The sequence below is a fragment of the Stenella coeruleoalba genome, assembly GCF_951394435.1.
Source record: "Stenella coeruleoalba genome assembly, chromosome: 13".
NCBI lineage: Eukaryota > Metazoa > Chordata > Mammalia > Artiodactyla > Delphinidae > Stenella > Stenella coeruleoalba.
Window position 1 is genome coordinate 68,766,911 of NC_137159.1, and position 11,053 is coordinate 68,777,963.

Genomic DNA, 11,053 nt, shown 5'->3' on the forward strand with positions numbered 1-11,053 from the left:
TAAAGTTGCTCCTTCACGACCTACAGCGTTGTGAAGAAATGAGTATCCTGGGAAGTTATAAGAAGAGGAAAGCAAAAAGGCGGTCGAGGTACTGTCGCAATGGGGACATCTTTAGAGGTTGCAACTGGGTTATAACGACTTCCTGTGGCAGCGCCTGATTGAGAAGAAGCGCTTCCGGCAGTCTTGAATCACTAATCAACACACCAGCTTTCCGGGCCTGACGCGACCCTTGTCTCGGGCCTCTCGGAATCGTACAGCCGCCCAGCCCCGCACCTGCGACGTGGCAGTCCATAGTGAAGCCTCCTTGCCTCGGTCCAGGTCCAGATGTCCCTGTGTCATGGCTGCCCCAGCATTAGGGGACCCCAGGACCCTGTGATTGGCGCCTGCGCCTGCTGACGGTGACGGAGGAGCCCCCCCTAGGGACTTGGGCATTGCTTGTGCTTGGTGTCTGTCCTTCGTGCTCCTTTCGGTGAAGCTAGGGGAGAGGGCGATTTTTGTTGTCACTTGGTTCATTCATTTATTCGTTTGTTCTTTTATTCTTTCCGAAACCAATTAATGAGGCAGCATAGTGTAGTTGTTAAGAGTGCAGGCCCTGGAGCCTGGCCGTGTTGATTTTCCCTCTCAGCCATTTCTGACATTAGGCAAGACAGTAGGCCTCAGCTTCCACATCTGCAAAGTGGGGTAATAATAGTATCTACTTCATAGAGAAGTTGGGAGATTGGAATTAACAGTAAAGGCAAAGCCCGGCATGTAGTAGGCACTCACTGTACTAAGATCACAGTTGTGAGAGCTAGATGGAAGAATAAAATTGAGATAAGTACTAGTTTAAATATAGGGATAAATGCTGTGATGGAGACATGCAAAGTGCTGTGAGAATATGATGAAGGGAGTTGTACTGGGGAGGTGATAGAGAGTGGTGACTTAAGCCATACTTAAGAATGAATACAAGTCTGCCAGGGATGTGGTGGGTGTCAGGGCATTTCTGGCAGAGATCACATCTTTAAGCTGTGAAAATGCATGGCATTCTCAGCCTGAGTAGTCTGATACTGGTAGATCTAGTGATCATTTTCTCCAGGAAGTTCCTCCTTTGTGTTTTCTCACTGCACCAGGTCTGTGTCTCTAGAACAGCTCTTACCACACATTTTAATATTGAAATGTCCTTTTTATGTTTTTCTCTCTCACTTCAGGGTAAGGATCTTGCATTAGTCTTTATCTCTTCACATGATACCTGGCATTCGGTAAATGTTTGTTGAATTTGAAGAGACATATGGGCAATGAATCTGGAAGGGTGAGTTGAAGCCAGACTGTAAACGTTGTTGAATGGTAAACCAAAAAAATTTTGACTGACTTTTTTCCAATAGGCAATGAGTTTAAAATATTAATTCTAGCATTACTGTAGAGAGTAGATTAGATATAAGGAGAGACTGAAGGAAGGGATATTTGTTAGGAGACAGCAGATATCTCAGATTCTTCCCTGTATACGTCAAGTTGAATGCATAAGACCGTTTAGGTTAGTGGTTCATAAATTTTTCCACCAGGACCAGTTAAAGGTTCCCATGCCTGGCATTCACAAATTAAGAACCACCTCAGGAATTCCCTGGTGGTCCAATGGTTAGGACTCGGCACTTTCACTGCCCAGGCCTGGGTTCTATCCCTGGTCGAGGGAACTAAGATCCTACAAGCTGCATCAAAAAAAAAAAAAGAACCACCTTTTCCTATCTTTAACTCTATTCCCTTTTCTCCTACTAATCCAGGACAGATGTGTCAAGATACTCTGAGAAGTATTTGCCTTGCAAATCGTTCAGGACTGGGTATGATGGCAGTTCTCGTGATGAGTTAGTAGGGTGAGATGGAAAATATGGACACTATAGCCCCCGATACTCTTGCAGCTATTAATCTACTGATGACCCAAACTCTACCTTGTGGTTCAGTCCAGTAAGAATTGTCCTAGTGTGTGATTGTGATGACTGGCATCTAACAGTTATATTTCTCTTAATTTCTTCAGGGAGAACATCCTTGGTCCTACAGTGTTGCTGACACTGACATTTTTCTAAGTGGTCTTGAACTGCCTACTTTTTATGTAAATAACTGGCTAGACTTCATATTTTTCACTACAGAAGCCCATAACCTGCAGTTGCTAGAGATTTTAAAACACTGCTTTTCGGATATCATCTATATTTAACTTGAAAGCTCTTCCTTTCTTATTCCAAAATGTTGAGATACTGGGGAGAGATACCAATCTCATCAAGCCAGACCAACAGAAGTTCCTTTGACTTGCTCCCTCGGGAGTTCCGACTGGTAGAAGTCCATGACCCACCCCTGCACCAACCCTCAGCCAACAAGCCCAAGCCCCCCACTATGTTGGATATCCCCTCAGAGCCATGCAGCCTCACCATCCACACCATTCAGCTGATCCAGCACAACCGACGTCTGCGTAACCTCATTGCCACAGCTCAGGCCCAGAACCAGCAACAGACAGAAGGTGTAAAGACCGAAGAGAGTGAGCCTCTTCCGTCCTGCCCTGGGTCACCTCCTCTTCCTGATGACCTCCTTCCTTTAGATTGTAAGAATCCCAGCGCCCCATTCCACATCCGGCACAGTGACCCAGAGAGTGACTTTTATCGGTAAGGCAAGGCTTTGCTATATCTTACTTTTCTCAAAAAATCTTCCCAACAACTGTGTTAAGCAGGTAATCACATTTCCAGGAGGAAACTGAGGATGAGAGTAATTGCCTTGGCCAAAGTTGCTCAGGTAATTAGTGGGAAGTCTAGGACTTGAACCCTGATCTTCCGAATCCAGAGTCTGTTATTTTTTTATTTTCTGATGCAGCAAATATTTATGGAGTGCCTAATATGTGCCAAGCACTTTACTAGGAGTAAGTACTACACTAGTTTGTAAAATAGGCCATGGTCACATAGTCCTCAGAGTCTAGTCCTTCTGTTTCATTAAAAGGTATAATATGGGTTTAGCTCAGTGCCCTTAAAATGAGATTCATGGACTTATTCTCATACTATTAGGAATCTCCAAGTTCTATACAAGAATTTTTAATTGTGTATCTTCATTTTGATAACATACTTTAAGAAATAATAATAGAAAAATGTTCTTGATCCTTGCTACTCAAAATCCGGTCCAAGATCAGCAACATCAACATCACCTGGGAGCTTGTTAGAAATGCAGACCTGCTGAATCAGAATTTTCATTTTAACAAGACCTCCAGAATGTTCATAAGTATATTTCAATTTGAGAAGCCCTGCTCCAGGTCCTCTGAATGACTGCCTTATAACCTAGGGCTACTACTAGGTTTCAGTGTGAAAGTTTGCATTTGGTGCCAAATAATTACTTTTTCCTTTTCATTTTGAACTTTGTCAGACCTATAGAAAAGTTTAAATAATAGTATGACACACACCCAAATACTCTTCACCTGGATTCACCAATTGTTAACATTTTGCCACATTTACTTTCTCTCTCTCACGTATGTGTAAGTGTATATACACACATTTACACACAAATATACAAACATATATATATACATATACACATAAGACCTTTTTTGCCAAATATTTTAAAGTTGCAGACATTGCAATATATCACCCCTAAATTCTTCAGCATTCTTTCACCCCTAAATTCTTCAACTTATCCTAAGAATAAGGAAATTTCCTACGCAATCCCAATAACCATTATCACGTCAAAGTAAATGAACACTAATTAAATACTATCATTTAATATGTCTGTATTCAGATTTCTCCAGTTGTCTCCAAAATATCTTTTGTAGGTATGTTTGTTCCCAGTCCTGGACCTAACAAAGATTCACACATTGCATTTGGTTGTTATACCTCTTCAGTGTCTTTTTTTTTTTTTTGAGGTATAGTTGATATACAATACTATATTAGTTTTAGGTGTACAACATCATGATTCAATATTTTTATAGATTATACTCCTTTTAAAGTTATTATAAAATATTGGCTATATTCTCTTTGCTGTACAAGATATCCTTGTAGCTTATTTATTTGATACATAGTAGTTTATACCTCTTCATCCCCTTCTCCTATCTTGCCCCGCCCCTCTTCGCTCTCCCCCCCTGGTAACCACTAGTTTGTTCTCTATATCTGTGAGTCTATTTCTTTTCTGTTATATTCACTAGTTTGTTTTAGATTCCACATAAAAATGATATCATACAGTATTTGTCTTTCTCTGCCTCTTTAGTGTCTTTTAAGCCAGAATAGCTTCCCCCTTTTATAATACATGATATTAATCTTTTTTAAGAGTTTAGGTCACTTGTAGGCTCTCCCAAATCAGACTGGATTTGCTGATTATTTCCTCAAGATTAGATTCAAATGAAATGTTGGCAAAAATACTACATAAGTAATATTGTATATCACTTAGTGCATCTGCCTATTGATGATAATAGTTGCTACTATTTTAATTGTCCCAAACTAATGAGAAAAGAACAGAAATAGACTTGTTAAGTAAGGCTTGCAGTTGGGCCAGATGAAGGCCAGAAAATGTCATGGTGTATTGTCTAATCAAAGGCTCTGAAGACATTGGAATAGTGAAAAAGGGAGGGAGAACTGTGTCGTTACATGCTTGCCCCGTGTTAGTATAGATGTGCCTAACTTCAACACACTTACTCTGTGGGAATCAGTACCAAGTTTACATTTTGAGAGCAATTTACCTTTAACAAAATAATATTGTCCTTCATATTAAATTGATGCTATTATTTAGAATTTGTACTTTTGTGACAATTTTCTAATTTTAATTGTTAGGAAGATTCTGTGAACATCAGAAGTTTAAACGTAGTTTGTTTTATACATATTTAAGAAATGGCGTACAAAAATAATTTGCATCAGCTATGGGGGTACGGGAAGAATTATGTTCCTTTGAAATGGGTCCACATATTAAGCAAAGCAATACTGATTTAGCTCTGTTTATTAGGCACTTCTGAAGCCTTTAGCTTTTGGTCCAGAGAGACTGGCCATGGGAAACGATGATGCAAACAGTGAATGAAAAGTTATTAGGCAGTTGGTTTTCTTATGTTCCAATTATTATGTGAATTACAGTAGTTGCTACTGAGCAGATAACAGCAGCATGGGTGTGCAGCTCCTCAGGCACTCTGTACAGCAAGCACAGGGTGACGCATGCCAAGTATGGACCAGGGAAAAGTAATTTTCTGTACCCTATCTTTTTTTTATCTATTTACTTTGTCAGAGGGAGGCAGAAGATAGGAAATTTCGGGAGAGTGGGTAAATTGTTAGGAGCTCATTAAAAGTTATTTTTAGGAGACCAGACAGTGTTTTGAGGTTTTTTATTTTGTTTGGGAAAGATTAGGATCTTTGTCATAGTGATTAGGCGCAAAACAGTGTATTATTAAGAACATGGGATCTAAAGGCAGAAGCTCTATCACTTAATAATACCCAAAATCTTTTGGCAAGTCAGCCCCTCTGAACTTCATTTTCTTCACCTGCCGGATAGGAATATGAAGAAATATGGACCCCTGCCCACTTCACAGCATAAAACAGGATAAAAATGCTTTGTAAGCTATATATGTTTTAAATTGCTTTTATAAAATTGAGTTCCTTTCCCAGCTTTACAAATGGTCTGTTGTAGTTAAATAGGAATCTCCTAATTGGGACTGTGAATTTCTAGAAGTCCATATATTGCCCAGCATGTGAGGAACCTATGTTCTGGTGAAATAGAGCACCACTGAGCAGTATCTGAGCTATACTCTTAAAATTAATCATATCCTAAAAGTGATCAAAATCCAGCAGTTGCTATAAGGAGAAGGAAACTTCCTTTTCACTAGATACCCTTTTATACTGTTTACTACAGGCATCTATTGCCTGTTCAAACTTTATCTAATTGGAGCAGCTCAGGGATATGACTGTGGGTTGTTGAGACATGCCCTGACAGCAACAAGATGGCACTGGGCTATGTAACCTACCTAGAATTCCCCTGGAAAGCTGAGCCGGTGGTTTGATTGGGATTGTAAATTTCCTAGGGAGACAGGACAGGTCACCCCTTTGCAAGAGCACTAATAACACTAGCATGTCTCCGCTTTCAGTGGAAAAGGGGAACCTGTGACTGAACTCAGCTGGCACTCCTGCCGTCAGCTCCTCTACCAGGCAGTGGCCACAATCCTAGCCCACGCAGGCTTTGAGTGTGCTAACGAAAGTGTCCTGGAGACCCTAACTGATGTGGCACACGAGTATTGTCTTAAGTTCACCAAGTTGCTGCGCTTTGCTGTGGATCAGGAGGCCCGGCTGGGGCAGACTCCCTTCCCCGACGTGATGGAGCAGGTTTTCCATGAAGTGGGCATTGGCAGCGTGCTCTCCCTCCAGAAGTTCTGGCAGCACCGCATCAAGGACTATCACAGTTACATGCTGCAGGTGAGAGGACCCTGAGGAGAAGTGGGTAAAGATGTGTAATCTAGGGGTGTCCAGCAGGATCCCTAACACTTGCTCTAGGGTGCAGAGTACAGGGTCTTGGAACAGAGTGGACTTACCCTGCTTTCCTCTTCGGCCCTGGCTGTGTTCCACTGGCCTCATCACTGACGTGGCCAGACTCAGGGGTCTCCTTTAGTCAGTGAAATTATAGCATGTGGTTAGCATGCTTTTATTCAACGAATATTTATTGAGTGCCTATTGTGAGTCAGGCACTATGAGATTCAGCAGTTAACAAGTTCCTTGAGCTTGCACTCTTGTTGAGAGGGAAACAAAAACAAGTAAACAAGTAATAATCAAAATAATTTCAGATGGCGTTAAGTGCTATGAGAAAGAAACAAAACAGAGTGAGGTGATGCTGCCCAAGGGTGGAGTGTGGTGGGGGAGACACCATTTTTGGTTAGAAACAGAAATATCTGAGCTCTTCAACCCTTGTGGCCTGAGGCATTTTGTTCACTGTTTCGGTTTCCCCAAATCTAAAATATGGTAAGGAATTCTTAACACCCAGTTGTCTTTGCTAAACGACCCAGATTTCCTACAGTGTTCATCATCCACCTGTGGTACCTATGTCAAATCTTAATTTTTATAGCTAAAAATGTGATCTTTTGTCCCAGTTCTGATATAATAGTCTAAATATTTTTCACCTTTATGTACCTTTTAATTAATGACATACACATTCTCTGCTAAACAGATATTCTTTACATGTCTCTGTCATTTACGAATTTCAAACTCACATTCCTTCCTTTGGCAGTGATGTTTTATGCATATTCATATTCTGTTGGCTTTTCCGTGGATGCCACAAGCTGACTATCCAACTTGCTTTTAACTTGGAAAATTGACTCTTGCTTGCCAACAGATTAGTAAGCAGCTCTCTGAAGAGTACGAAAGGATTGTCAATCCTGAGAAGGCCACAGAGGACACTAAACCTGTAAAGATCAAGGAGGAACCTGTGAGCGACATCACCTTCCCTGTCAGTGAGGAACTGGAGGCTGACCTTGCTTCTGGAGACCAGTCACTGCCCATGGGAGTCCTTGGGGCTCAGAGTGAACGCTTCCCATCTAACCTGGAGGTCGAGGCTTCACCACAGGCTTCAAGTAAGAGAAAACAACTTACCCATTTTGATTCTGGGAGATCTGCCAGTCTCAGTACTTCTTGCGTTTTGGATTCAAACTCTGGAGATGGAAGAACAAAAGTGGGGATGGGCAGGAGAATGGAAAGTCTGAAAACGAATATAGCTTCACTGATCTACAGATACCAACATTCTCTTTGTAATTAAGGAAGAAAGGACTAGCAGAGCTTTACAGACATTCTTCAAAATTATTTCTAGTTAGGATGTAGATGCAATAAGTGATTACCAGAGTTAATTCAGCTGACCCAGCTGGGTGGGCAGATGGCCTCCTGTCCTCTGTATTCTGGTCTTTCCTGCTGCTTGTACTGAATTGATTAAGGCAACTTCCAGATAGATGGAGTAATGTTAATTGCTCAGGGATGTTTGAATAGTTGGGGTTCCTTGCTAAAGTACCCCCCAACAAGTTGGAACTGAAAGGAATTGAAATAGGGCAACCCAGTTACAGGCAGCTGGCCTCTTCTTCCAGATAGACCCTGTGATTACCTTCAGAACCAGATGACTTGATCCCTAAGTCAGTTAGATTGCAAATTAGTCTAGACGCTCAGTTCTTTACAAATATAAATTGTCATGTCATCAATGCACAAATGATGCAAATAGCCAGTCCTTCAGTGTAGCCTAAACAGAATTAGGCCACATTTTTTAAAGTTTTGGGCAGAGAGCCTTTCACCATGGAAGACGTAATAACCACAGAACAGTGTTGCTAGAAGACACGGAGGCAGGAGAGCCAAAAAGAAATTGTTGCAGATGTAGGGGTCATGTCTCTTTTCAGCAGTCTGGGAACAGCTGCCAGCATTTCGTACTGGTCATTAACTTTTCATAATGTGAGAGAGGACCAGGGACCCAAACACAAGGCAGGAAAACAAGACAGCCCCATAAAAGGACAGGCCAATGTAACACCTAAGAGCCCATGGTTGTGCCTGCCTTTGAACCATGAATCTTTCCACGAGCATAGTTTTACTTCCCTAGTTTAGGGAAAATGGAGGTGGATGAGCTGGGGTAAAGGAGGGTGAGGAAGTGGAAAAGAAGATATTTAGAGTTGATAACTGTTTGAGCAGAGAATAACCACCATATTCTCCAGCCAAGTAGAGAATCAGAGTGAAAACTGACCTCAAAGGTCATCAGTTGGCCCTGGGTGGTGCATGTCTCCTACTTTGTTTCAGCCTTTTTTTTTTAATAGATTTTTTTAAACAAATTTATTTTTTTTATTTATTTATTTTTGGCTGCGTTGGGTCTTCGTTGCTGTGCACAGGCTTTCTCTAGTTGCGGCGAGCAGGGGGCTACTCTTTGTTGTGGTGTGTGGGCTTCTCATTGCAGTGGCTTCTCGTTGCAGAGCATGGGCTCTAGAGCACAGGCTCAGTAGTTGTGGCGCACGGGCTCAGTTGCTCCGTGGCATGTGGGATCTTCCCGGACCAGGGCTCAAACCCGTGTCCCCTGCCCTGGCAGGAGGATTCTTAACCACTGTGCCACCAGGGAAGCCCTGTTCCAGCCTTTCTTACTGCTAGTTAGTTCTACATTCTTCTTCCATTCCCAGGTACAGAAGTAAATGCTTCACTTCTTTGGAACTTGGCCCACGTGAAAATGGAGCCGCAAGAGAGTGAAGAAGGCAACGTCTCTGGGCATGGCGTGCTGGGCAGCGATGTGTTCGAGGAGCCCATGTCAGGCATGAGTGAAGCTGGTATCCCCCAGAGCCCTGATGACTCAGACAGCAGCTACGGCTCCCACTCCACTGACAGCCTCATGGGGTCCTCCCCTGTTTTCAACCAGCGCTGTAAAAAGAGGATGAGGAAAATATAAGGCAAAGGGGGAGAGTTTCTCTCCAGACCTACAAGACCCAACAGAAAACCTTGATGTATTCTAATTCGTTTCCATAAACAGTGATTTGACTTTTATTCTTAAACACAGTGGATTTTCCTGATATCAGTGGAACTGGATTTAACCAAATAAGTCTGCTTTTTCCTTTTGCATCCAGTTTTTGTAGTTTTCCACAACAACCAAGCTACCTTTCACAGACATCATGACACTGGGATGGTAATCCAGAGACCAAAGCACTGTCCCTGACATCTACTGTGTGACTAGACAAGTGACTTAGCTTCTCTAGAGCTGTTTCTCTTGCACAACTGAGAAGAATCATACTGCTTTTACCTACCTTGCAGAGATATTATGAAGATGGAGATGTTGTTAAGCCTCAAAGCTGTGCTTGAATAGACTCACAAGTAAATATATGCTGGTATCAGATGTCAATTTTTTTTTTAACTTGCTTCATTTTTGGTCGAAGTCCTTGGGAATCCAGTGCTAATACCTAATAGGAAATAGCTAAACATTGCATAGCTTATCTATCAGTAGTCGTTTTCAAACTGTTTTTGCTGCCCATGAGGTCGCCTATGAAGTCAGAGTGGTCTGTGGTAAACAGGCTTTTTGCTTTTTCATACAGCCCTCTACTATCTCAGCCACATATTTTCTTCTGCTCTAGACTTATTCCATGTATTTCCACCATCTTTATTTTTTTATTTCCATTCAGATTTTTTTTATATTTTCACCATGTACACTTTTTGGTTGCTCCTTTCATTTTTCTCCTTTGTGAATGAAGCAAACAGAACCTGTCCAAGGACAGGCTTGTGCCTATTTCATTTGTTGCATCTGCTTGGCCATCAGAGAACAGTCCATTCCTTTGCCAGAATTCCGTCTGCACATTGTGTTTCTACTGGATGGGCAGCCGCCAAAAGGATAACAGTATGCACCTTTCTGCTTTACATCGTGTCTTGAACAACTTTACTGCTGTTACTCATCCATAGCAGTACCTGCCCTGCTTGGCATCTGATAGTCTCAACCAGTATTTATTAAGTAAATGATGTAGCACTGGAATAATCAGGAGTAATTAGCAAATGTGTGCATGTTAAATACTGCTGAAGTTTGGTTTGGGGGTGCAGAATACAAGTCTTGTGAAAGTTAGAGCACTCCTTTAGTGGAGACCAGAAATCAAGGCCCACATCATCGAGTGCCTTAAATATCCAGCACTGAGAATAAATATGAATGCAATAGCAACAAAATGAGGTTATAATTTAAACTGTTACCAGATCATTTATAAGTTTGCTAATTGTACATCCTTGGCACATTTATCTAAACCCTTCCTGTTCCAGGCTTAGCTTTATTTTTGCTTATTTATTGATGAAAGTACACATCAGGTGGTCAGTTTCCATAAATTAGCCACCTAGTATTTAATTCATTCACTTAGCAAACATTTGTTGAGTACCTATTATGTACTGGGTCCTCTGCAAGGGATACACAGATGAGTAAGACTGTCTCTGCCCTTATGGAGCTTATAGCATAGGCCAGACAAGTTCCTCTTTAAGTAAAAAGTATACAAAGGCACTAAGGGAAAAAATCAGGTATGTTCAGAGTTTTGCCGTGCAAATGGTTTCCTCTCAAAGAACAGGTTCAAGTTTTTAGACCAGTGGTTTCCATTAGTTACAGAATACTGAAATTAATA

General features: G+C 41.6%; 1 protein-coding gene across 4 annotated transcripts; it reads left to right on the top strand.

Moving 5' to 3' along the window:
- Nucleotides 1-37: 37 nt before the first annotated feature.
- On the top strand, nucleotides 38-10,898 carry SUPT7L (SPT7 like, STAGA complex subunit gamma). Of its 4 annotated transcripts, XM_079940270.1 has the most exons (6): nucleotides 103-398; nucleotides 1,188-1,288; nucleotides 2,006-2,624; nucleotides 6,059-6,383; nucleotides 7,294-7,531; nucleotides 9,098-10,898. In XM_079940270.1, the coding sequence occupies exons 3-6, from the start codon at nucleotides 2,212-2,214 to the stop codon at nucleotides 9,358-9,360; spliced, it is 1,239 nt and encodes a 412-aa protein (XP_079796396.1). In that variant the 5' UTR covers nucleotides 103-398; nucleotides 1,188-1,288; nucleotides 2,006-2,211; the 3' UTR covers nucleotides 9,361-10,898. The 4 variants fall into 4 exon arrangements, with proteins under 4 accessions (XP_079796394.1, XP_079796396.1, XP_079796395.1 ...); XM_079940268.1 differs by lacking the exon at nucleotides 103-398 and adding an exon at nucleotides 38-88 and having other exon boundaries at nucleotides 1,188-2,624; XM_079940269.1 differs by having other exon boundaries at nucleotides 103-318; nucleotides 1,188-2,624.
- Nucleotides 10,899-11,053: the final 155 nt, after the last annotated feature.

What these genes read in the sequence shown, in the direction of transcription:
- SUPT7L (XM_079940268.1), top strand. Translation starts at nt 2,212, where the DNA reads ATGTTGAGATACTGGGGAGAGATACCAATCTCATCAAGCCAGACCAAC. An exon ending in CCAGAGAGTGACTTTTATCG is followed by an intron (nt 2,625 to 6,058) that starts GTAAGGCAAGGC and finishes CTCCGCTTTCAG; the next exon opens with TGGAAAAGGGGAACCTGTGA. An exon ending in ATCACAGTTACATGCTGCAG is followed by an intron (nt 6,384 to 7,293) that starts GTGAGAGGACCC and finishes GCTTGCCAACAG; the next exon opens with ATTAGTAAGCAGCTCTCTGA.